Source organism: Numenius arquata, chromosome Z, assembly GCF_964106895.1.
Source record: "Numenius arquata chromosome Z, bNumArq3.hap1.1, whole genome shotgun sequence".
Classification (NCBI taxonomy): domain Eukaryota; kingdom Metazoa; phylum Chordata; class Aves; order Charadriiformes; family Scolopacidae; genus Numenius; species Numenius arquata.
In genome coordinates, this window is record NC_133616.1 from 64,772,331 (window position 1) to 64,799,736 (window position 27,406).

A 27,406-nucleotide genomic window follows, 5' to 3' on the forward strand; every position below is an offset into this window, starting at 1 on the left:
GGAACAGCGTTATAGCACATTGGGTGTTCAGTCAGCACACGCGGAGCTGCAGGTTGGGTACAGATTAGATCTGCTAAAATAGCTACCAAATGAGCTGCCTTTTGCTGAAGGCCCTGAAAAGATGGGAGAATGGAACACACTGTGGTGGCTGGTGAAAGGGTGATGGGGGGGACCCACAGCCATTGGCCGTGTGGGACCTGGGAGAGAGCAGGGGACACCAGCATGTGATCCCTCAAGCCGTTTCACTCCATCACACCAGGAGAAGTTCTCTGGAAAGACAAAAGACTGATGGTCACCACAGTTGTCAGGCACACTGTTTACAGGCAATACTGACAGTCTCACATGATCTACAAGAATTTTGTGAGCTCGTTTTTTTTAAAACTCAGTTATTCCTCCTTTGCACAAGGAACTTATTGTTGGTTGAGGCTGAAATGGGGGTGGGAGGTGAGTAAGGAATTGGGCGTAATATTGTGTTGATTCTATTCAAGCAGAGTTGATAATACCAGAATGCAAATGCAAGACGATTTCTTAGATTTATCAAATTAAAAAAAGAGTTGTGAGGGTTTGGCCTCACGAATATTAGTGACACCTTCTACTGCTTAAAAGAGTTTCTGTGCTTTGTTAACTGTCATGCTTTGAAGAATCTGGTTTCATTTTTAGTAGCACTAGTGGTGTTATCACTGTGGGGTTTTAAAAAATGTTTTTCTGAAGTTCTTTTTTTCCTTTTTGCTGACTTTGGGAATGCAGGATAAAGCAGAAGAAATGTCCTAGTTGCAGTGGCAGCAGAAAGAACTGTGCATGTAACACACACGCCCCTGACACATGCCAATAACTTTGCAGCATTATTTGTTTAGGTCATTTATGAAACACTACAAAGTCAATGGAGGAGGAGGAAAAAAACTTTGAAATCCCTGTAGTTTACTACTCTTCCTCTCTACGTTCCTGAGGAGCCCTAACGCTGATGGTTCCTGAGGCGAGCAAGGCTGGGAGGCCTGGCCAGCTGCGCTGCGCAGGCAGCTGCCCCTGGTGCTCACCACTGGGAACCCACCTGTGCTCCAAACCCCTCTGTTGGGGCCTGATGCTCTGAAACAGCTCGGCTGCACCCCAAGATCCAGCCACACGGCAGCAGCACTTCCTTCAGGCTTTTAGAGAGGCTTCTACTAGTTCCACAGTAACAAAGTTTTGGGTAAAAAAAAAAAAAAAAAAAAAGTGAATATCCTGTAAAGACCTTCTGCCTTCTTAAAGGAACAGGGTTTTCAGTGTTGAGGTACCAGGTTCTTAAGAAACACTGAGGCATCATACCGGTCCTGTAAGAATCTCTTTATTTGCGTCCGTTCTTATTTAGCACATTACAATTTCAGCACAGACACAGAGCAGATGCGTGTACCAACATTTGCACACAGATGTTGTGAAGAAGAGTTTGAGAAGAGCGCTGATCTGCGGGGCCAGCCCAGTGGAGTGACTTGCAGGAAAGTGTAACTTGCTGCAGAAATTCAGCCATTCCTACTTGTTCCAAGGCAAACAACAAGATCGGATTCTGTCAACAACAGACAGTCGCTTCACTTCGAGTAGAAATCCCGCAAAGAAGCACTGAATCTAGCTGATGGTCAAGAAACAGCAAGTTGTGAAGACAGGAAGTTGATTTAAAGCCTAACTGTTACATCTCTCTCAGAGAATGTTTTAACACTTAACTAGAAATGCTTTATCCCCATTAGTAACAGTGAAGAACTGTTGAATAGTGTAAGAACTGAAAAATAAGTTCTGTCTCTACTACAGACCTTTTTAGAAAGTCTAAGATTTATCAGCAGCTTTTAGAGAAGTTACATAGTACTTTGTACCTAAATCAAATAGACTATTACATATCTTTATTTATTACTTATTATTTCAAGAGGTGAAACTAACTTACACTGACCACACGACTGCTATGTACACAGCTGATAGTGTTTAAAACACAGCACTAGGATTTGGTTTGGCTTACAGAAAAGGTCAGTGAGTTTAAGACAGAGGAAGATAAAACAAGAAATCAAATCACTTAAACAGTCTGTCACTTCAAACTTCTTACTCGCTCACATCTACAGCTTTGCTGAAAACTTTATCCCCTTCAGCACATCCACTCACAACAGAAAGTTGTCACGGAATGATGAGCTGTGATATCCCCTTCAAATGACAGACTGAATGCTGTCTTATAGAAAATGATGTGCTTTCCTATCCAAGTTGACAGCCACAAGGGCTGTGCTTTCCAGCTTAAAGCTTAAAATGCTTTCTCTTAAGACACTTCTCCATCTCTTCTCATAATACCTATATCTTGAATTTAGAACTGACCTGCTGTGCTCCATTCTTTTGAAGTTCCTGCATCTGAAAATTTACAGTGAATGTTTATGTACCAACTTGTTGCAGAAAGCCAAAAATCTTCACAATTCTATTTTAAGATTAAATCTTTTGAATCTAATGTTGTGGACCAGAAATCACTTTTTATCGTATCAAAAGCTTAAGCTTACTTTCTGCACATTCTGTGAGTTAAGAACTGTCATAGCATTACTGTGGGCTTTAAGAAACATCAGCATAGAGATGAGAACAGGGAGATCTCAGTAATTCATGCTAAATTAGTTGAAAATACAGATTCAGATCTAAATAAAAATATTATTTTCCAGTGACTGCAAAAAAAAGCCTTTACTCTCTCTGGCTACATTCTTATTGATTGGTCAGGAATCTATCAAGCAACAACAATAGCATCTCTGTTCGGGATGTTTCAGTGCTCATGCAAAGTTGTTCTTAGTACAGTCAGAAGAGACTGCAGATTTTTATGAGCAGAAAAATCTCATGGAGGTTGTAGTCCATCCCATTAATGATGCAGTTCTGGGGACTGACACCCAAAGCAGTAAATATTTCAACAGGACATTAGGAACAAGTGTTTGTGGTGGTACTGCTCCTTAGCAAAAGGTGGTTTGTGCTTTTGAGTGTGATCTTAAAAGGCACTCTACTAACAATTTTAGATGACAACTTTATTTAGCAAGAAGAGGCAAGGAGTTGTACTTTAGTCATCTTGTGCTAATCTTGTGCAATTCAATGCATCCATTTCTGGCAAATTACTTCGCACTAATACAAGTTTGATCACTTGAATGAAGTTACTCTTCCCTGTATTTAGTATCTATCCATTTAAGAATACACACACTGTACCAAATATTGTGTTACAACAAAACATGCAACAGTGAATAATCTCTATTATCAGGTGCCTAGAACATGTAATTTCATCATTTACAACTTTATTGGTGGGGAATACATCCATTTTGCCACCTCTCAATAATTCCTGTATACTCAAAGAATATTCATTCACACTAGTATTTTCCTTATACAATATCTTCATGTTACCAGAGGCACCACAGTCAAAGTGTTAAGAGTAATTACATACACAAAGAGACAACTGAAGTGCAGAGCCTGTGGGATATACTACTTTTTATTTATGTTACTGCAGAAAGAGATTACTGAAAGATTTCTTCTGCATGAAGATGAATAAAATATTTTCATTAAGCTTCAGATGCTGCCCACTGCATTGCTTTTAAATAAAAATGCTTACTTTCTATACAGACACAGCAAAGTAGTCAGCAAACTTAAAACACATTCCTTTAATATATCAAAATGTTTCCAAGGCAATATTCTCAAAATCATACCACAGCTCCCAATAACATCAAGCTTCATAAAGGAGGTGGTAGGGAAACTTTATCCAGTTAATAGTTTAAGTGCTCTTCTTTTCTTCACCTAGCAAGTTCACTGTTGCTTTCTTGGCTGCAGGAAAATAGAAGCAAGTTTAATCTTAGAGGCCTACAGACTAAGTGGCTTAATCAGTGTTCCTAGGCTGCATAAAAAAAAATAATTTTCCTTTTAGATCACAGAAGAAACATCACAAAAGAAAATCATACCTTTTGTATACACATACACATGACATAGTGATAGAACTGACCATATAAAGATTTAAAAAAATAAACCTAAGGAAGGAGCAGCAAAATCAACAGCACAGACCAACTTACAACCATTACATCAATGAAACAGAGCTGCTCACAGCATTTAGGATACACAGGTTTACAGCAAGAAATATATTATCAAGCTGATGAAACAGGGCTGGAATAACGCTAACGTGTGTCTGTATATGCATCTGTACATGCACATGTGTGCGCAATTTCTTAAAAAATACATATATGTGGAAATCATTAGATGTAAAAATATGAAAAAGAAAGAGTAAGTGATTGAATGAGGACAGAAAAATCCCATGTCCCTCATGGAAGGAAGAACATTATTTAAGATACCTGTCTAACAATAATGATTCAGGAAGGGTCATACAGCAAAACTCCCAACCGTAGTTGAGAAAGGCAGATCATTTAAATACCAACAGGAAAATTGCTTAAGTTGATAAGAGCAAATGAGACTGCATTGTTTGGGGAGAAAGGAGACTTAAGGTGCTATTGAAATATCTTATAAATAAATTTCCTTTCAAATGAAATTTAAATAAACCTTTATTTTAGCTACTTAATACATTTCCTTCTCTGATTCTGAGACATTTTAGAGTACAAGGGTCTACTATAGAATGCAAGGAAACAGAAGCAAAAATTAAGCAATCTACAGTCTGTGATAATATTCATCCTAACCATGTGAAAACCTAAGTAATTTCTTTAAGAGCAGGCTCAGAATCCTTTGATCTCCAGAGGAAGGAAAAGTACATAAAACTTACAGATGGGAAAACTTAATTTCATATGTTACTGTTTACTGGATCTGCTTTACTACGTAACTGGCAGCCCTTCTATACTACCAGGCATTTGAGATGCTCTTTTAGGAGATACAAGAATACACTGAAACTGTAACTGTATTTATGGAAGGTATCTTGTGAGGATGTTTGGACCTGCTTATAGACAGAATGTTTACAGTGATATAAACCGTGGTGGGAAGACACACAAACTAATTAGCCATTTATTCCACTCATGCAGCTTGCACTCACTCTAGCATAACTCCACCCCTATAATGTAAGATTCACTGCAATCCTCTTTTCTTGGCACCTTCACCCAAATTTAACTTCTCTATTATACATACATAGTCGTCTTACAATTTCCTCCCCCACAAATGATGAATACTAACTGTAATATTAGAGTTGTCCAGGGAAATTCCTCCTACTTGACATCATTTTAGACCTCACCTTCTTTAGTGATGGTATCTGCAGTCTCTGCAGCCTTGTCTTTCAGGTCTTTAACTACACTGTCGAGCTGAGCTTCGTGCTTCAGGAAGAAAGGCCGGATAATTCGATTATAGAGAAACTCTGCCCCATTAGAAGGACTTGGAGCCATGCACCACAACAGGAAGCCACACTACAAGGAACAAGAACATCTGCATAAGCTGAAGAAACGAGCAGGAGACAAGGTGTAGTGTGCCTTCCTAACTCTGCCAGAGGCTTAAGCATATTTAAAACAATACATCATCCCCTTCATTTTGTATGGTCATGGTCCCATGAGTTGGCACATCAGTACAGTTACATACAGAGAATCTTTAAATTGAAATAATTTCACAGATACTGATAAGATAAAGGAGAAGGGCTGTAGCAAGTAAAGCTGATCTGGAAACAGGTGTATCAAGATTGCATGTACTTTTTTTTTTGAAAGGTAGAAATATAAAACCTGATTAAACCCTGCTAGTCTCTCTGGCTACTTCTAAATTACGTGGCACAGGCCTGACTGAAGCTCTTGGTCCCTAAATCACTTAAATCCAGCCAAAGGATATCCCTGTCCTCTCTTCTCCCTGCTTTGAAAATGCAGCGGGGCAAAAAAAAAGGGATTGTGCATCCGAGAGCTGAAGTGATGAGGAGGAAAAACAGATCCAGGCCACACACAGCACACAGACAAGGGATTTTGGATTGTGCAGTTTAGGGATAGCTTTTATAGCACCATCTGCTCTCTGGGGTAAAAAAATCTGAACACCATAGAGTGGGGGGTAATATTTCTGCATTGTACAAAGGGGATTAGAAAGACAGTTATTACATGTATTACAATTATCTGTCTTTACTACCTTTATTTGGCTTCAGTTCCACTGCCATACATGATATAAAGACAGCTATGCAAAACAAGATCAAAACATTTGAGGGACAGAAGTGTCATAATTAAATTTGTTTGGGCTCTGAAAGTATACGTAGTAAGATTTTGCTGGATAAAACAGCAACAAAATTAAGCAAGTTTTCTCAGCCATTGTGCAGTCCTTCCAGACACAAATAGTATAATACTACTCCGTGTCAAAAGCCTCTCCAGAAAATAAAGGCAGAAGAGCCTTTCACAGACCACCCTTCCTTAAAACACAACATAGAATGACCCCAGCCTCAGCCAAAACATGCTTTTTTTGATGTTAGACATGATTAAATGTTTGAGGATTTCCACACATTTTTGAGAGGAGAGAGACAATAAAAACTCAACTCTTACTCCTGAAACAAAAAACCCAACTACACAATTAGATAAGTTAGGCACCAAAAATCAAACTAATCATTTAAACTACAATAAAACCATAAGCAACTTAAAACTCTGCATTTAAATACCATAGCACTTATTTAAATAGCTTAGATTTAGAAGTTTTCCAGTATTCTCAGCAGTACCTACAGCAGCCAACGAGTTGTTTCAATACATGTGCTAGAGCTTCTGAAAGTCATTTAAAAAATATGAGCAAAGTCTTATTTATTTATGAGGTTTCCAGTACACTGCATAGCACAAAAGCATTTCCTAGAAACTAGTTTGATCATAGTATCCTTTCAGAATTCCACTGACATCTTTGCCTCCTCTTCTTCCCCTCATACTTTTGATTTCCCACTGTAAAATTGCAAAGACAGCATCAAATCCAAATTTATTTTTTTTATGTTGTTACATAAGAAACTCCTAAATAACAATCCGACCATCACAAGGTGACTTAAGTCAAGAGAGGTTATTTTAAAAGAAATGTTCTGATTTGAGTCTAACAAAAAGAAAGAAAAAAAAAAGACATAATAAAATCCCTTTTGAATTATGAAAACCACACAGTCTTCTTCAGGCAAGCCTTCCAAGTATTTTGGAATATCTTCCCTTTATTCCTCCTCATTCCAATCTCAAGATATGGGATCCTGAGACTGAATGTTCAGTAGGTTCTACTCTTCATACCTGTAAAATTTTGGCCTTGTCTTAACTGCAGTGTACACCACAGCAAGATTAATGCCCCTGATGCGTATCAGTCAAAGGAAACACCTACTGGTTTTGGAGGAGATTGCTGCCCCTTTTTTCTTTATGGCCACTTCTCATTCCCTTGCTCTAGAGGAAATTAGTTATGATATATTTCAAGCTGGAGAGGTATCTTGACAGGCTGTTTCTTTGAGTAAGATCACTGATTCCTGGGGATAACAACTGCCTTCTACAGAAATTTTGCCAAACCAATTTACCATCGTTTTAGGTAAGCTTTATGGAGAACTAAGTAACAACTTTGCATATTGGGACAAGTGAAATAACTAACAGTAATTGCCTAGGTATTCTTGGACAGGCTATAAAATCAATATACTTCTCAGGTTTTAATGAAAGATAACAACATAAGATAGTACCATTTATTCTTCCTGTTATATCAAATGCCAAACAATAGAAGCTTTTGAAAATTGACATTGCATCACTTTTTGCCTTTATTTTCTCTGACCATGCTTAATGATACTGCGTCAGTTGCTACTTACTGGTGCCAAATTTTATTGCATGTTGAATTATTTCTTCTAATTTGCTGGGATGTTCCCAGTAGGCATTCTTACTGGTGGACACTTTACAATGAAAAAACTCTTTTTTTTTTTTTCTGTCTTCCGGGCAAACACTCCTTTAAGACATTCTGACACCACAATCAAACACAGCAGCACAAAATCGAACACTGCTGGGTTTGCCACTGCATCAGAGGAAGTGACTGCAGCTGAGAAACACAGCAACCCTGGCCAGGGCCAGTTCCAAGCTTCTACAGACAAAGAAAACCCAAGACGTGCTTCACATGACCACATATATGAACGTACTCCTAATAGACAACTGCAGTCTTTAAAACAAAGCATTCATTTTAATGGAGTGAAGTAGTTCTTTAGTCAAAATCAGTAATTAATTAATTACATGCATGGGCGAGAGGAGGGGATATCTGTCTTACAGCAGAGTCAGACTGCCACACAGTTGAGTCAGGAGCCTCCTTTCCTTCCCACCACTGAGAATGCTCCTAGGATGGTAACTCCAGATGGCCTCATCTGGAGTACTGTGTCCAGTTCTGGGCTCCACAGTTCAAGAAGGACAGGCAACTGCAGGAGAGGGTACAGCAGAGGGCTACAAAGATGATTAGGGGCCTGGAGCATCTCCCTTACGAGGAGAGGCTGAGGGACTTGGGTCTTTTTAGTCTAGAGAAGGCTGAGGGGGCATCTGATCAATGCTTATAAATACATAAAGGGTGGGTGTCAAGAGGATGGGGCCAGTCTTTTTCCAGTGGTGCCCAGGGATAGGACAAGAGGAAATGGGCACAAACTTGAATATAAGAAGTTCCACCTAAACGTGAGGAGGAACTTCTTTACTTTGAGGGTGGCAGAGAACTGGAATAGGCTGTCCAGAGAGGTGGTGGAGTCTCCTTCTCTGGAGACATTCAAAACCTGCCTGGACAAGTTCCTGTGCAACCTGCTCTAGGTGGACCTGCTTTGGCAGGGGAGTTGGACTAGATGATCTCCAGAGGTCCCTTCCAACCCCATGTGATTCTGTAACCTCCCCCTACTACTTTCACTCACTACAAAAAAGCAGGCATTACAAAAAAAACCACAAAACCCAAGAAATCTCAAAACAGTTTTCAACTGAAGAACAAAAGTACATGCAAACATCATAACAAATTCGAAGGACGTCTTGAACATGCCTCTCTCCCACCTATAAAAATTCCTAGTATGCTGAAAACTTTGAGGTGACAGAGCCTAGGCTCTGTCTTAGGGGAATATGGGAGCAGCTACGATCAGTGCCTCCACCCAAGGTATATAAATGTATAGGTATCTCCACATCAAGGTATATAGAAATATTAAACAGCTACAACTCAGTCTGGAGTGGAAGCTACAGGCTGTATCAAATCAACGTGAATATGAAAATTTAGCATATTTGGAAAATGAAAGCAAGCTTGAAATTTGCATGAATGACCTATCTGGGCTACTATTTCGTAACATCATGAAAGAGACCTGGAGACATCACAAACTACAGTACAAGAGGTTTTAGTCATGGATGTACTTAAGTTAGAAGCTGGCTGCTTCCTCCTTTTCCCCACATGGAGTAACTTCCATGCTCCTATCCAGTCATCGATGCTTTCTGACTCTCTGCCAACACCTTTCTGCCTGCCTCTGTATCACCACTGTAAACCTCTCCTACTACCCACTACTGAGAGAAAATACTTCTACCTGCCTTCAGCAGCTATCATAGAAAGCCGTGCGTTCACTGTAATTGCTTCCCTGTGTTTGCTTTTGCTGAACTGAGAAAAGTACCTTTCTGTTGTTGCCACCACTACTTGTAAATGTGGCACTACTGATACCGCACTATCTGAGCCACTTGTGGTTGGTCTTTATTTGCTAGGTCAACCCGAATCGCAATTGCATGCTCTTCAGAAAGAGTGCTTTGCTGGCATGAAGAAACCATTGCCACATCTTTTACCACCACAAAGTCAGAGAAGCAGCTCTGAAAATACACTGTATGAATTCAGAACTGTGAGCATACATCCCTGCAGACAAGGGGTAAGGTCATAACCCTGCTAAACTGTAAGGTGAAGTAGGGGATGTGAAGTAACTGTGTTAAGTGGTTAAGGACAGATTCTTCCAGTCCTGTAAGAAATTCTTTTGGATCCCATTCAGATCAGACGAACTTGCACTTTGATCACTGTTTGGCTTGGTCTTAATATATTAAAACAGTAAAACTTTCACATATGTGTTACCCATGCTAAACCGCAAAATTAGCAGATTCTTCTTAAAAACTTTGCAAAACCACTAAGCTTAAAACGGAAAACATATTTTTGTTTTTGATTAAGGGAAAAAAATAGGTGTGTGTGGGGAGAGAATTAACTTTGTGAGACAGGCCAGAATACTTTTTGTTTGAAGCAGTAATTTAAATATGTGCTTTTTCTTAGGGAGCTAGGGAAGTAAGCGTCCGAATGATTGTACAGTTGATGCCTGTTAAAGATTCAAAAGGAACAATGCAGAAGTGCAACTAAGCTGTCCAATTCGATTTTTGTCTCTAAATATGGAATTTCTTGGAAAAACCATTTGGCAATATCAGACCTTACCAAATTTTAAATGACCCCATCACAATACCTGGAAAGCAAAACCTTTCAACAACTTTGGTGAGGCTAAACCAGGCTACCAAAGGGAAAGAGAAGGAATAGAACAACTTATTGAAAAAGAAAATAGGTAGCAGTTCTTTAAGCTAAACAACTGACTCTCTAGTAAGCTAGAATGTTTCCCACTCAATAGCATACATGGTAATTGGCTATCCCCTATACTAATTTAACATGTTAAAGTTGATTGATGATACATCACACTTTAGTTGACAAACAATGCTTGGAACACATTAAGTAAATCATTGTTGGCAGTCAAACTGTACTAACAAATGCACAATAGCAACAAACTCCCATGATACCTGCCATTTCCTTTCAGGAAAGTAGGCTAAATTGAAAATGAAACCTGTACGATTCAAACCATTATGTTGCTATTTCCTTCTTTGCTCCCAATAGCACAGATGTTAATACTTCCTTTTTCTGCCTTTGTGATTTTGCTCTCCACTTTCACTAATGCACTTAAGCACAAATAGAGCCACTCTGTAGGCCACCATCATTTTGCCCAAATTTACCTGAACACCAAGACAAAGAACTGTCTTTCCATGGTACAGCTACACTGCCTCTTTTTTCCTAAAACATGGCAGACCCTTCCTTGTCACCCACCCCAACTTCCCCTCTTGCCTCACAAAACCATCAGCTGTAAACAGATCACTTTCATAGTGCTAAATTACACGTAACCAGCATCTAAAAATAAGATGTGACCCAGAGGTGATTCCAAGGGAATCTGTTGTCATCTATCCTTTCTTGAACGCATTAAATAGTTATATCAAAAGTGTTATTTTAGGAGAGGGCTCACATGAACTAACATACCTTTAGCATGTAGTAGAAAGGGAACCAGGACAGAAAGATATCAGAGAAGAATTCCACTATGCTGAAAACGCCATACACAACCCAGTAAGTCAGCCACTGTGTGTCATCATCTTTGTTGGGACTTTCAATTGCCTTGATTCTGCAAGGAAAACAAAACAGGTGAGCAGATCAGTAGCATCAGTCTCATCTCTAATGGTCAAGTTTTTATGACTCAGATTTGCTTTTACATGTAAATCCTCATAATTTAATTACTCTATATGCTCTACAGAAACGAACTAAATAGTATCTGTCCTACAGACCATATGCCCAAGATCTCTGAACAACAAAGGTTTTTCATACATGTCAGACTTCAAAACGAAAAGATACTCAAGCTATTTCTAGGTCTGTGATTACAAAAAAAACCAACAGAACCAAAGAAAAAACCTGAGCAGCCTGACCTTGTTCACGAGAATGTCCATGGGACAGGGAAGAGAGGGGATAATCTTTGGCCAGTTCCAATTCTGGACGCATTGTGGTAATCCTGACCAGAAGACTATTGTACACTGAAGCATTAGTCATCCGTGAAACAGTTAACCTGAGTGAACCAGGGCCTGTGCTGCACACACAGCCTGGCTTTCGGGCCTGTGCTGTACAAATTCCCCTGTCACAGGAGAAACTCAGGAAGCTCCCTCAAGCAGAGGATCCCCCAGGCAGCTCCCACTGGACAGCAGGGATTATACCACCTGTTTGGCCTTCTCTTTATCCAACAAAAATCTCCTTCTTTTACAGTAGGAACGATGAATAGAGTTATTGTCTTCAAAAACAAATCCTACAATAGCTTAAATTATCGAAATGAGGTAACCACGTCTACAGAGGAGGTCTGCACAATGTGCTGTATGTGGATCAGAGGTCCATTCAGTGCTGCACAACTTGTGGTTCCCAGCATCTACAGGTATGTAAGATTGTCTATACTGTTCGCTGTTTCTTTATAGTGTTAGCTCTAATAAACAGCATTTCAAATGAAGCTTTACAGAACTAAAACACCTTTCTTACAGGGTTCGTAACCGACCAGCGCTGCCTGCTACCAAAAGCATCTACGTAAAAACTTTAAAACTAGTTCAGGATTTTGAAGTGAAGCTCAAGTATCTTTACTCCTAATGTACACGCATTAGGTAAACCAAAAAGGCAAACCGTAAGATTTGCTCTAACTACTAGCAAGCATTTGGTCCGCAGAAGCAGAGGCGATGCGGTAACCCCATCATACAGTGCAGGACTATGTATCTACATCACCAATTGTTTTGCTCTATAAATCCATGCCTACAGGAGTCGCAAATTCTGATGTAGCCTATGGCACTAAGAACAGGGTGGAGCAATCTCTAGCACAGTCCTGGGCTTTCTGCATAATGACTAACTGGGTTTTTGTTCTCCAAATGATCGGAGAATGCAATTCAAGTTTATACAGTTCTGAAAATCCGAAGCTGAAAGAAAGATGCACCTGTGCTTCCTTCAGTACAAGTAATGAAGTGGAGACTCTAGACTCACTAAGTTCCAGATTAGCACAGTAAGAAGTTTTAGAAGTAAATGCTAGCACCTGTAAGCTTCATGATGTGAAGCTTAAGAGTATTAAAAGGTATTTGTCCTCTCCACTCATGCTGTAGGATTAAAATCTGTAGCCTCAGCTTAACGAATCTACTTTTAATTCTTTCATAACTTATTCCTTTAATATCAGCTATATTGTTGCTGAAGCAGCATCTGTGGGATATATCAAAGGTGCAAAGTTTTCTTTTAGTCCTTAATAAAGATTGAGAGTTAGGGAGGTTTACAAAATGGAAACCAGACAGATGGCTGACTGTAAGTACATTTCCTGGTTTGTGAATTGAGAAACCTTTTGGACTCTGTCACTTCCTAGTTCTGTAAATAAAGGGGGGAAAAAAAAAAAAGGAAAAAAAAAAATCAATCATGTGACATGCCTTATGTTTTAGCAAAAGCACTGGCAAACCCACCACATGCAGACAGAACTGGCGTAGCTACTGGATTGAATTACTTTGAAATGCAATGCGAGGATCTGATACTTAATTTATGTATTATTTCCATTAGAGTTTGTGGCTGGTCAGCAGGGTCCTGCAACGGGAAGAACGCTCTTGCCCATACCCCATCATGCACAATAGGGCGCTGTTATTGAGGTACTGCATCAGCACAACTAGAAGAACAGGTTTTCCACAGGTGGAGAGTGGCAGGTCTGCTTACTGCTGTTCCCAACAACACAGTGTTAGGAAACAGTAGTCCAGGGAGTCAGCTCAAAGGCAGTGCCAACTTCAGCTCCTCCTGCCCTCCCACTATCAACCACATTGTTTCTAAGCCCTCTCAGGTACTGTAATACTGCTCGGTGAGGGGGCCCTACAACAACAACAAAAAAATCCCAAACAACAGAACACCCAACATGGGAGGTATGGGAGAGGGCTACTGATCTATTTTCAAGGTGTGAAATTGTACTTCTGTACAGAAAGAAAAAGTAACTAGTAGGGAAGTTAGAGTGGTGTATAAACAGAGGAAAGAAAAGAACCAATTGCAAAGTTTCTCAGTGTTAAGGAAAACTTGCTTAGTGGGGGTTCACTGTGTGAATTTCTCTGGTTCTGCTGACAATTCCATTAGAGGCATCCAGGGGGAGGCTTATTTTACCACCGTAAGCATGCTACCTCAGTATCTGTGAGAGAACTAACTCTTTGCAGTGAAACTGCTAACAGTCTCACTGTTTTCCAGTCATCGTCTGAAGCCATCCATGGATTTAAGGAAAAATTGTTTAATTTTTGTTAACACTATTAAAGTCATCTTAGTAATAATGAAAATCTTTTTTCATAAAAAAACCCCTCTGATTTTGTGGCAAAGGGCAGATGGCATATCACTGTGTTAATGAGGAACACTCTATTATCTTCTCTCCTGGAAAAACCGATGGCCTTTGAGAGTTCCTAAATGCAGTGCCATGGGTGTGCTCCCCTTGAACATTCACCATCTGCTGCTGAGTTCCCTAAGGTGATGTCTTGAAAGCAAATACATGAGCAAGGCACTTTCATGGTCAGTCACAAGCAGCAGTACTACAAGTAGTCAAAACTCCATCTGATTTAACCAGCTGATATGCAGCATTAAATCCACATGCGGTGTTTTCCCACATGCTGTAGGAAACAGCACATTTCCCCTCCTCTAATGGTCTGATCTCGGTGGGTGCCATGGGCCAACCTCCGGTGGCAGACCCCTACCACACTCACTGAGGCAACAGCCACGTCAGCTCTGAGGAAGGGCACAAACTGCATCCGTGAGCAATGACTCCAGCCCCAACCCCATCTAGTGGGAGGCAGGAAAAAAACCAGGATATAGCAGGGCCATCAGTGCATGGAATTTTTAACTTAAGTCAAGGAAAGGCAAGTATTTTATCAATATTCTGCTTCTGAATGGGAAATATATCCCTCATCTGAGACTGCCAGTGGAAATCCAGCCTAACGTGTCCCTGATAAATAAAAGGGCAAAAGTTATCTCCATCCTTTGCTACTTTACCCACTATTTCAATACAAGTCACAGAAAATACTCCTTATCCCACAGTAAGTAAGTGCAGTAAGTTATGTAGAGTATCTGAATGGATACATTTTCATCTATTTACAACTATACTCTTTTCAATGCGAGAATCCCACCCTAACTAGATTTCACAGAAATTTATTAAGTTATTAGGTATTACCCTGATGAAATGCTCTGCACAATTACCTTACGAGACAGACCATACACGTTGCTTCAGGCCAAGAACATTTTATTCTTCCCCATGTTAAGTCATGAATCAATCAGGGTGATATTCAAAATGGAATCACTACCAATATGTGAAAAGATACAGATCAAGAGGCACCGACAGTAGAGCCAACTTTAGGATAGCCTTCCTGTAACAGTTATTTATATGTTGTAAGAACAATTAGACAGTCTCATTAGCACATAACATTAAAATTTCCTAATAAAAGAAGGAACATCCAAAGCCTATAGTTTCAAATTTAAGAAGAAAAGAGATACTGTCAGGTCTTTGTAAATTTTTTCTACTACTGATTTGACTGAATTCCATCTTAGTTATGTGTAGCAATTACACATCACAAAGGATTTTATACGGTGCTGAGACACCGAGAAAATAATGGAAAATCCACGAGGATGACTGTAAACATGCTCAAGTGACCTGCAGCTGAGGTGTTGAAAAATACATAGATCACACTCATCGTTGTTTAGTCTTGTGTGCTTGACAAGTAGAACATCTGTGCTTAGATAGCACAGCCCTGTGATAGACTCCGAGGCACCCTATCGAACATGCCTGAGATTCCTGCCCTGCTGTTGGAAAAACTAAAGCACAGTGGAAAACTACCCCAGCTTGAACCCCCGATGCACAGGCGAGAACAGCAAGCTCATAATGCTCTCTAGCAAGGACCCAGCTCTGTGGAGCCTGAGCTCCCACTTGTGTGCCTCCCCCCAAGTGCTGCTTCAGAGATAACCCCGGTTCATGACATATCAAGATTAAATTTACTCTGCGCTTAATCCGTGGTGGTGTGGTTGTTCCTGCGTCCTGCCTGTATCAGCTAGTACTACACACTAACTGTAGAGGACTTTATTTAAAGACTCAAAACAACTACTTACAGTAGTTCTGCATGTTGGAGGTACACGCAGTCACTAGGAACAGCTCCCAGTAGACTAGATGGTAAACATTTTATTAAATTATTTTTAAAAATTTTTTATTATTTCCATTATTTTAAAAATTCTTTTAATTATTTACATTATTTTAAAATTTATTATTTTAAATAGTTAAAATTATTTTAAAAACAGATGCCTGTCCAGGAGTGAAAATGCCATGCTGTAGGCCTGCACTGCAACTTGCACAGACAGATCAGGAGCCAAGTAAAAACTTCATTTTTAGTCAGACACCTGTTCACCGATAACCCAGCTAGCTGGTGATGCCAACAAGGAACAGTTGTGATTTTGTGCTGGGAGTCTGCTATAGACCACCCAACCAGGATGAGCAGGTTGATGAGGTATTCTATAAGCGGCTGGCTGCAGTCTCGCAAACGCCAGCCCTTGTTCTAGTTGGGGACTTCAACTTACCAGACATCTGCTGGAAATATAACACAGCAGAGAGCAGGCAGGCTAGAAGGTTCCTCGAGTGTATGGAGGATAACTTCCTGACACAAATGGTAGGTGAGCCTACCAGGGGAGGTGCCTTGCTAGACCTACTGTTCACAAACAAAGAAGGGCTAGTGGGGGACGTGGAGGTCAGAGACAGTCTTGGGCTTAGTGATCATGAAATGGTTAAGTTTTCCATTCATAGTGAGGTAAGGAAGGGGGTTAACAAAACCTCCATCTTGGACTTCCGGTGGGCAGACTTTAGCCTGTTCAGAACCCTGGTTGGGAGAGTCCCGTGGGAGATAGTCCTGAGAGACAAAGGAGCCCAGGAAGGCTGGACGCTCTTCAAGAGGGAAATCCTAAAGGCCCAGGAGCAGGCTGTCCCCATGAGGCGCAAAATTAAAGGGCGGGGAAAATGGCCGGCCTGGATGAACAAAGACCTCTTGATGGGACTTAAGGAAAAAAGGAAGGTTTACCACCTTTGGAAGAGGGGACAGGCAACTCAGGAGGAGTACAGAGATTGTGTTAGGTCATACAGAGAAAAAATTAGGAAGGCAAAAGCCCAGCTGGAACTCAACCTGGCAATTAATATAAGGGACAACAAAAAAAGTTTCTATAAATACATCAACAAAAAGAGAGTGACAGAGAATGTCCATCCCTTACTGGATGCGGGGGGAAACCTTGCAACCAAGGACGAGGAGAAGGCTGAGATACTTAATGCCTTCTTTACCTCTGTCTTTAATAGTCAGACCAGCTACCCCCAGGGTGTTCAGCTTCTTGGGCTGGAAGATAAGAATGGAGAACAGAACAACTCCCCTGTAATCCAGGAGGAAGTAGTTAATGAATTGCTTATGCACCTGGACACCCATAAGTCTATGGGGCCGGATGGCCAGTTCTCAGGGAGCTGGCAGGAGAGCTCACCAAGCCTCTCTCTATTATTTACCAACAATCCTGGTCAACAGGAGAGGTGCCAGATGACTGGAGGGTGGCCAATGTGACGCCCATCTACAAGAAGGGCCGGAAGGAGGATCCCGGAAACTACAGGCCTGTCAGCCTGACCTCGGTACCAGGAAAGATCATGGAGAGGATCATCCTGAGTGAGCTCTCAAGGCAAGTGCAGGGCAGCCAAGGGATCAGGGCCAGCCAGCATGGGTTTATGAAAGGGAGGTCCTGCCTGACCAACTTGATCTCTTTCTATGACCATGTGACCCGCTTTCTCGATGAGGGGAAGGCTGCGGATGTTGTCTACCTGGACTTTGGTAAGGCCTTCAACACCGTCCCTCACGGCATTCTCCTGGAGAAACTGGAGAATCATGGCATAGACAAGTGTACCCTCCGCTGGATAAAAAACTGGCTGGATGGCCGTGCCCAGCGAGTTGTGATTAATGGAGCAAAATCTGGTTGGCGGCCAGTCATCAGTGGTGTCCCTCAGGGCTCAGTTTTGGGGCCAGTCTTGTTCAATATCTTCATTGATGATCTAGATAAGGGGATTGAATGCACCCTCAGTAAGTTTGCGGATGACACCAAGCTAGGTGGGAGTGTTGATCTGCTTGAGGGTCGGAAGGCTCTACAGAGGGACCTGGACAGGTTGGATCAATGGGCCAAGGCCAATGGGATGAGGTTTAATAAGGCCAAGTGCCGGGTTCTGCATTTCGGTCACAACAACCCCAAGCAACGCTACAGGCTTGGGGAAGAGTGGCTGGAAAGCTGCCCGGCAGAAAAGGACCTGGGAGTGTTAGTGGACAGCCGGCTTAACATGAGCCAGCAGTGTGCCCAGGTGGCCAAGAAGGCCAACAGCATCCTGGCCTGTATCAGGAATAGCGTGGCCAGCAGGAGCAAGGAAGTCATCGTGCCTCTGTACTCGGCACTGGTGAGGCCTCACCTCGAGTACTGTGTTCATTTTTGGGCCCCTCACTACAGGAAAGACATTGAAGTGCTGGAGCGTGTCCAGACGAGAGCCACCAAGCTGGTGAGGGGTCTGGAGAACAAGTCCTATGAGGAGAGGCTGAGGGAACTGGGCATGTTTAGTTTGGAGAAGAGGAGGCTGAGGGGAGACCTCATTGCCCTCTACAACTACCTGAAAGGAGACTGTAGAGAGGTGGGGGTTGGCCTCTTCTCCCAAGGGAATAACGACAGGACCAGAGGAAATGGTATGAAGCTGCGGCAAGGGAGGTTTAGATTAGATATTAGGAAGAATTACTTTACTGAAAGAGTGGTCAGGCACTGGAACAGCCTGCCCAGGGAGGTGGTGGAGTCACCATCCCTGGAGGTATTTAAGAAACGTGTAGACGTGGCTCTTCAGGGCATGCTCTAGTGCCCGGGATTGTGGTTTGTGGTGGGGTGTTGTGTGTGAGGTTGTGGGTGTGGGGTTTAGTTGGTGGGTGCTTTGCCTTTTTTTTTTTTTTTTTTTTGGGGGGGGGGTGTTGTTTGGTTGGTTTTGTGTGTTGTGTTTTTTTGTTTGTTTGTGGGTTTTTTGTTTTTTTTTTTTTAATGTGGTTGGACTCGATGATCTCAAGGGTCCCTTCCAACCACTAAGATTCTGTGATTCTGTGATTCTGTAACAGCAGAGGCTGCCACGCTCTGCAGCAGCCCAGGGCTCATATCAGCTACAGTATCAACAGTGCCAGCTCAATTTTGACTGCGTGCATCCTAAAATCAGTCAAATTGAACTCTAGATCAAGCCTCGTTACTTTATACTGTTACCGGACGGTAACAGACACTGGCCTAATTTTAGAAAGTTGCCAAGTTGAGTTTTTTCACTTTAAGCATCTGAGTCATTTCAACAAAAAACATCAGCTCCTTTGCAATACGAGACTGTTACACACTCCTGAATTAGCTCTGGCATAACAAATCACTGTTAAGAGTTAATTCACACATACAGTATTCACAAAATAAGCATATTGTAAGTACACTAGCTACAAGTTTGGGGTGGGTTTTGATTTGGGGTTATTTTGTGGGATTCTTTTGAGCTAAGTCCCAATGTGGAAGCCAGAAATGAAGAAAGAAATGCCAAATTAAAATTTGCTCTAGCCTCATCTGAAGTGATCACTCAAATCCCTGCAATTTAAAAGCTGCATCTGATGCTCTTATATAAATAAAATTTACAACTTACAAGTTTAAGACAAAAAACTAGCCTCCGTGAAGCCCAGTGCTCATGCTGTAGTTAGGGAAGACTGGACCATTTTGCGCTTCCTTCTTTTGTTTTTTGTAATCAGTGCTATACTAAATGAGTAGGCAGGCATATTTGTTACGGTCTTAGCCAAGCATGACTCTTCCTCCCCTCCTCACCCTCCCCACAGTTTAACTTAAAAAAACCCTAAAATTCCCTTACACTTACTAGTCTGCTGCAACTCTTTACAGCAGGTTATGGTGATTCAAAAATAATTTACTTCTAGCTATCTATCCAGACACCTCTGTGAGATCAAGACTCCACTGCACCACAGACTACCTCAGTTTGGTGCCTCCCTGTCACCCTCATTTCAGGCTCATCTTGGCAGGTGGCCCCCTCGCATTACTTCAGTGAATACAACTACCTGCATATTTGTATTTGCTTTATCATTCTGTCTTCTACACTGCCATCCACCTGCTAAAAGCCTTCTGCCTTCCATCTTTCTTCCTCCTTACTGACTCCAATAGCAGTCATGCATTTGCAGATACTGAAAAGACCCTCTTGCCAAATGCACTTACACAGCTGCTGCAGTGTCAGTCTACCATCTCCTCTCTCTCAAAATTGTGTGTATCCAGAAGATGGCAGGAGACAAATTCATGAAGGCTAGCAAGGGGTGCTCCTCACTGTCTGTGCAGGGACAAATATTACGAGAGGACAGTAACAAACAACATGACAGTAGTACAAAGAGTTCTACCTACATTTCTTCAAAGGAAATGGAGACTGTGGCACATGCCATTTTGCTTACCAGTGAAGAGAGTTGCACAGACTACATGTTAACTCAGTACAAATCTAGATTCCTGCGAAAAAGGAGCAATCCTGCCATTTCGTTGCTCTCTGCTCATTCTTGGCCTGCTCTCTTCTGGAAAAAGTATTTGTAGGGCCACACTATGAGTCAGTTTCCCAGTTCTGACTCAGGTTAAAACCAGCTCCCCACAAACACACACCCACGCAGGCTTTCTTCCCTGGGATTAACATGCATCAGTGCCTCAGTCCAGCCTGCCAAACCATTTGGTTACTGCTTGTTCTGCCACGGGGGCCAGGCTACGTGGGCGGTGCTGTGCAGCAGGTCTGCACTCCTGGAGAAGCCGTCCACACACTCTCTCTGGAAAGGGGATTTTCTCCACTTGCACCCTTAACGCAGGCAAGGAAAGTCACCGAGGGCTTCAACGGGACTCCCCTGTGTATGCAGTCCCAGGCTAAGCTTTACCAGCTTCTCTGTTGGCTGCACTTGTCCACATCAACCGTGAAACCAGTACTGCTGCACTGCATGCTAGAGTCTAAAAGCCCTGTTTCGGAAACACCCAATCCCAGCTTATATTACAGAAGTCTTTTGGGTTGTCTTTCCTGAAGGTATCGACAAGAAGGAGAAGTTGCGTGCAGCGAGGGAGCCTCAGAAAAAGCCACGTTTTACCTGCGTAGTGCAGACATGCCACCTCTCACCAGAGGAAGCCGCTTGCTAAGGATACGCGACACAACGCTTCTCTGCTTGCGACAGCCGATTTTATCAGAGGGGAAAAAACGTTTCACAGGCTTTGGCTGCCTCTCCACAGCTGTTGCTGTTCAGGGTGCAGGCACAGAGACCAAACAGCACTGTGGTGACCAAATGAAGAACTGCCACGTGCTTACAACAATACAGAAAGAATAAACGTTACATTTTCCTGTCAACCTATGCTGCACTGTAGACTGTATTTAAAGTGTAATTTTCTTAGAGCTCTACTACTGTTTTTTAGTTCTGTTTACTGCAATATTGGCAAAAGAATTATAGTATGGCCTTAATTTGCAAATGTACAGCAAAGCATGTAATCATGGTGCGTTTTCAGACTTGTCTTGGTAAAATGCTGCTTGTTTCAAGGTAATCACTGTGTAAGGAGTTTTTAACTAGAAACAGAAGTTCTACAGTTTGAATTATTGAATGTAATTAAAAATTGACTCATGAGGGAGCAGGAAAGGGATTAGAGTTTTAGGCTGAGGACTAAATTCAGCCTGGGTTGAGGCTAGTTTGCAGAGACCTGAAGAATTTACAAGTGCAGTGCTAGTTGCTAAACTATGTGGCAACAAAAATTTGTAATTTTTCTTATTAAAAAAAATTAAGTTTTATCTAGTGTTCACAGACCCTCACACGGAAGTCTGAATTTCTCTTCCTAACAGCCAAAGACAGCCTCATTACACTCATGTGAAAACTGTGTGCCTTGCTCATTGTGTGCATAGTGACAAGTAGGCTTCCTTCCTTTTGGGATAGCAAGATGTTGCTAGCTCTCCTGCATCAGGTAAGTCTCAAAACTGTGAGGAAAGACATTTAAAATGTTACTAGAGTACATCACCACAACAAAAAGAACAGGGAAATGAGAAAAGCAACTAACAACAATCTGCATTTTTTTCATCTCACTTTTTGACTTCAGCCCACTTTTGCAGCATTTAGGATCGGGAATACTACACATTAAATGTTAGAAGCGCTGTGACTCACCAGGAGAAAGGGTAGTTTAAAACTATATTCCAGCAAACCTCACTGAGGAAAGTCTAACTATTCCTTTAACATCTGTAGGCCAACATCAACCAAGTCGCTAGAGGTCACTACAGTAAGAGAGAGCAGTGCATGCAAGATGCAGTACTGCAGTGCATCTTGACCAACAAGTTCTGGTAAAACGCCTTCATTTATGCCTGAAACATATCCGCAGTCCCTAAAAATAGTACCTACATCAATTACAAACTGGAAATCTTCCAATGAGTTTAATTCGGGTTGTGGACCCATCTGTGTAACAGAGACCTTTATCTTTTTAACCTGAATTTAAGATACAGAAGATAATTAAAATTTTCCTACAGTTATCATACTACTAGACTCTCTCTTGTATCTAGCCACTTGCTACCTCTAGAAAAGGAAGCGCATCATTTGTCCAACCAACAGATAAGACAGCTTTTATTTTAAATGTGGCACTCCAAAACCTAAGACAGAAAGCAAGTGTGTTTGGAGGAACTGATCTGGTAGAACATACACAAAAAAGTCAAAATACTTTTTTGTCTTTGAAGCCCCATGAGAAGAGTATCAACTGGGAAACAGCCTAAGTGCAGAGGGATTTGGAAACTTTCTGCTTATAACTATACTGAGGGTTGTGAATCTGGTTAGATACACTAGCTCTCTCAAATCACTTTTATAAACCAGCAGCAGAGCATTACTGGAGAACATTAGCATATCATGCAGCTTTTTCCATGAAGGAAAAACATAAGCATTCTCCTCAAAACTTGTTAAGAGAAAGCAAATTTGCTGTCCTAGTTCTCAACAAATACAGGAACGACGTTACATTTTCTAAACAACTGTGACCAAAGAAAAGCAGTGTTCCTGTTTTAGAGGTATGGAAGAGGCAAAGGAGCTAGGAGACAGGCTCAAGACACCACGAGAATATTCAAATTAAGACTTGAATTGTGTGTTTATACTTCTCTATGATCAATCTAGATTGTTTCCTGTGTGTAAAATGCCACGAGCAGCACTTACATGTAGTAAAAACTGCTGAAGTAACAGCATAAAATTAGGCAATGCAGAGAGGTGTAATTGTACTATATTGCTTTTCTTCCTTGAAGACACCAGTAATAAGTTCAGACATTTTAATGCCCAAAGCTATTTTCATCTTTGCAATTTTTAAAACTGAACATGACAGCACTCTGGAATTTCCAATCCTTTGCACGCACTTCTTAGTCATCAAAGGCTCCTTTCCTGCTTGCACTCTAATTTTTTTGAAGCAGCTAACCACCACTGGCTATGGGTGGAGTTACATTTAAACAGGCTAACTCTGGAAAGTTTAGAAAAGAAGTGAAAATACTGGCAATGTTATTTATACACTGCCAACACTCAATTCTTCCATCTACTAGTTTGAGTATTGCCTTGTGCAGCTAAAGCTCACTAAAAGTATAAAAAGTAGCTCCTATCACATTGTGGTAAAACTTTTCAATGCTGGTCTACTGTAAACACGAAAGCCTGCAAAAAAATGTTAGATTTCAACTTAAAATTAATTATTCTTTTTCAGCACACAGCACTTAACAGAATTGTAGGTAATAAAGTTAACATTTTACGACAAACTTTAATCCAGATTGTCTGATTTACTGGGAAACAGCCAGATTAGATTTACTTGGAAAATTACTGCTTAATTTGGCCTATGTTAAGAGCCTCAGGTGGGCCCTTGCTGGTCACATGGCATAGAAGACTTGGATTTTTTGGGAATATTTTGTATCGCTAGAGAAGAAACTCTTCTGTGTATAAAACCACTAAAGCCTTACACAAAGAAAAAGCTGAAGGTGAAGATGAACAAGGGGGAAGGAGAAGGGAAACAGCTGTGCCTGCCTGAAGCTGTAATAGGCACGAACTGGGGGAGCTGCCCCCTCCTTCCACCTTAGCTTTGAGCCGTGGCGGAGGCAGGCCAGCAGTGATGTGAAAGCTGGCAGCAGCGCAGCTGCGGCTGTACCACTTCATGCTGGTGGCCAGGCACACCCCATCTGCCAGTTCTAACCCAGCAGCTACAGCCTCCAGTGCTTCTCCACCGAAACTCCCACCTGCTGCATGGCACACACCGAGGAGTGCAAAGAATGGCATAAACAAAAGAAAATAAACTACAGAAATATACAAGGCCTGACGGGCAGATACTTGCACGTCCATAAAACAGTCCTGGGTTTCATGCGTAAAGAGAATGAAATCTGAGCTGAGCATCCTTCTCTGGGGTTGTTTTTTTCCAATACATTTTCTTTCAGGCAAGCAGAGATCAACAGTAACTACCATGACCAAGTTAACCCAGGACTAAGATCCTAGAAAACAGATTTGGAACACACCTAATGGGTCACTCACCCAGGAGCCTGTTTGCCATTTTAAACAACTGTAAGGACAGAAGGTGGTCTCCCTTGCAGAACACAGACATCTGTCCCACTCCTTCATGAATGTCTTCTCTGCTAAACAGAAACCCGACCCAGTACTTTGTTAGTTTTCACTTTATGCAATTCAGACAGTGACAATGCAGAAACAATACACTGATCTATACACAGCAGAAGAAAGTTAACTGGGAAAAAGTAATCTTTTTCTCCTTTAGCACCTTTCTGAGATGTTTCAGGCTTGGTTCTGTTGTTGAAAAACCTGTGTAAACATCAAACTAACATCCTGCACCATACCTTCTGTTTACAGCTCCTGACCTCTTCCAGAAGGCACAGCTTTTACAGCAAAAGCCATTTGAGGGTGTCTGCAGCTATGAAAAGAGCTGAAAATTGTTTTCTGCACAGTGGTAGGAAGCAAATCTCACTACTGTTAGTTCACACATCAGGCTCTTCAGCTGTCTTTTCAAGAGGGACAGACCAAATAGGAGAGTGGAATAAACAAGCCATCCTGACTAGTGTTCTTTATGCTTTGGGTCTTTATGCTTCCTCAGCACGGAGGGCAGCACTCGGCAGCACCCCGACTGCAGTATAGGATCCAGAGCAGCAAAAATGAAAGCAGGAATCACTCTAGTATTTCAGCTTTATCTTCTCACAGCTTAGCCCTGCATTTGGATAGAGCTTCTACAGTAGATACGGAGAGTGGCACAGCAGCACCAAGACAAAAAGAAACCCGTATGGTGAAAGAAGGGTAATCACCGAAGAAGATTCTTGCTCTTTCTCATGGTCAGGCAAGCCCATGCTTGATTCCAAACTGAAAGCCATCTCAGGAGACAGCACAGATGTCCTGGTGTGTTGCTGTCAGACTGATGCCACAACACTGTACAGGCTAGCAAGGGCAACACTGCCTATTTTCATTCACACACACCCATTACTCAAAAAAACCCCAAACAACGCCAAAACACCCTAGGGTACTACGGTCCAGGAGGTAACTTTCCACATTAAGATATATTTAAAACCATCTTCCAACATGAAAAAGGGTAGACACCCTATAAAAAGATTAAAAAAAAAAAATTCCATATTGGGGAAGAAAAAAAAACCTGGAAGATAAAACCCCACTATTCATATTTGATTTGCTCCTATCTTGCCTCCACAGCTCTAAGAGCTTTTATTATCAATTTATTCACCCTAGTTGCATAACAGCAGATTTAAAATATAATCCCAAACCAGTTTTAAAACAAATTTGAAAATTTAAATAGGATTTTAGAAGGTAATTATGTAAGTTTAAAAGTGACCTGTCAAGACTCAAAATATTACATAAACATAATTCCTACGCAACTGTTTTAAGGTTTTGAAGCTTTGTTTGCTGATATTTTCACTTTCAGATTTTGATGAAAAAATGTCTTTTAAGTGGTCCTTTCACTAAGAATTGCGTTATAGAAAATAAAACCTAAGTTTCTCCAGAGTTTTTGGCCTATAATGGCCTAAATTAGGGCTCAGTGTGGAAAACTGTTGCTTAGTTTTAAGCATCACAACCATAAGATATTTCAAGAGCGTCTAAAACTAAGTCAACTTCCCACATCTCTGAAAAAAACATGAGAAAGAACTTATTTTGTATTGCCCAAGACCTAATTACAGAGAACATATTTTTAAAAGTTGCTGACTGCATTTAAACAGAGTTACATAAAAGGCAAGCACTGTGTTTCAACAATATAGCCATATAGCTGTGAAGAACTTCCATTTTATGAATGTATTAGGCTACACAGAGGTTTTTATTTAGTACATTTCTGAAGTCTTTTGGAACATACTCCACTGTGGTCTTACCTAACAGGAAATCCATTTTGGTCTAATAGCAATATAATGCCTATGAAAGATACCAGATGTTGTTAAAATCAAAACATCTAAGGAGGCTTTCCTTTGAAAAATTAGGTATTTTTAAGTCTTTTACACCCAAGAGGAGCTGCAGTGTCTTCCGTTCCACCTTCTCATCAGCTAGATGTTTTTGGAGTAAACAGGACTCTGTGATGTGTCTCTGTGGCCAGCCCATTACATTACCTAGTGCTTCGCATCAAACATATGCTGACGCTTCACCAGTGCCTTTCTGCGTACCTGGGAGCGACCTCAGCCAAAAATATCACCGTGAGTTTTCCCAAATACCGTTACAACAGCAATTCTCCCTGCTGTTACCAGCATCCAGGAAGACTCAGCGATCCGGCATCTCCCTGAGGATGACAAAGCTGGGAACCCAAAGCTGAAACGTAACGCGCTACAGGAACCAGCTCCCAAGCGTGGAGATCACCCGGCGTCTCTCACCTGTAATTTATTACGTAGCACTTGCTCAGTGGCAGAAACCCCGCTCTCCGCTGGGCACCCTGCGCCCCCACACGCTACGGGAACGGGGTGGGCGGGAAAGACAACACTTTGGAGCGGGGTCCCGGCACGCCACCGTGGCGGGCTGTGACTCCGCAACCCTCTTCCCTCCCTCGCGGGTAAGGCACGCGACTATCGCGACAAGAGGCGGGGGGGAAAGTCGCGACACTCACGAGACGTAGGCGGGGTAGCCGAAGCCGATGACGTTGCAGAGCAGGGACGCGCCGTAGCCCACCACCAGGTACACGGCGACCGCCCCGATGATGGCTGCGGGGGGAGAGAGAGCAGACAGCCGTTAGGGCGGGCGGCCCCGCACCCCGCGGCGCCGGAGGGGGACGAGAAGGTGCGGGAAGGGCGCGGCCGGAGCCGCGGCAGCCGCCATGGGCCATATACCCCCCTCACCCTCCAGCCCCCCGTGTCCCCCTGAGGGGACTCGGCGTGTCGGGGAGGGGGGCGCAGCTGGAGCTCACCTGTGGCGATGTAGGTGCGGTTGACGCCGGTTTTTTTCTCGATCTGTTCCAGCACGGCGGTCATGCAGTTCTTCTCGTGCAGGAACCGGTCAAACCTCTGCCTCATCGCCGCCGTCATGGCTAGGCCGCCGCGGGCACCCCCTACTCAAGCCTCCACAGCCCCGGGCACACAGCGGACGAGAGACAGGCTCCGCCTCTGCCGCCGCCCTCCCGCCCACAGCCCCGGCGGGAGGCGGCCCCGCCACCGGCGGGAAGCGGCGAGGCGGGGGCGGGGGGAGCA

The 27,406-nt window shown here is 42.2% G+C and overlaps 1 protein-coding gene across 1 annotated transcript; it reads right to left on the reverse strand.

The window, feature by feature from the left end:
• Positions 1 to 1,301: 1,301 nt before the first annotated feature.
• REEP5 (receptor accessory protein 5) lies at positions 1,302 to 27,372 on the reverse strand. The gene is made up of 5 exons (XM_074166308.1): positions 27,127 to 27,372; positions 26,830 to 26,923; positions 11,158 to 11,296; positions 5,183 to 5,351; positions 1,302 to 3,783 (listed from the first exon to the last, which is right to left on the reverse strand). The coding sequence occupies exons 1-5, from the start codon at positions 27,242 to 27,244 to the stop codon at positions 3,734 to 3,736; spliced, it is 570 nt and encodes a 189-aa protein (XP_074022409.1). The 5' UTR covers positions 27,245 to 27,372; the 3' UTR covers positions 1,302 to 3,733.
• Between the last annotated feature and the right edge of the window lie 34 nt (positions 27,373 to 27,406).

Coding starts and splice junctions, on each gene's coding strand:
- REEP5 (XM_074166308.1), bottom strand. CDS start 27,244: ATGACGGCGGCGATGAGGCAGAGGTTTGACCGGTTCCTGCACGAGAAG. Junction 11,297..26,829: donor GGCTACCCCGCCTACGTCTC/GTGAGTGTCGCG, acceptor TTTTCCTTGCAG/AATCAAGGCAATTGAAAGTC. Junction 5,352..11,157: donor CTTTCTACTACATGCTAAAG/GTATGTTAGTTC, acceptor TGTTCCTTGTAG/TGTGGCTTCCTGTTGTGGTG.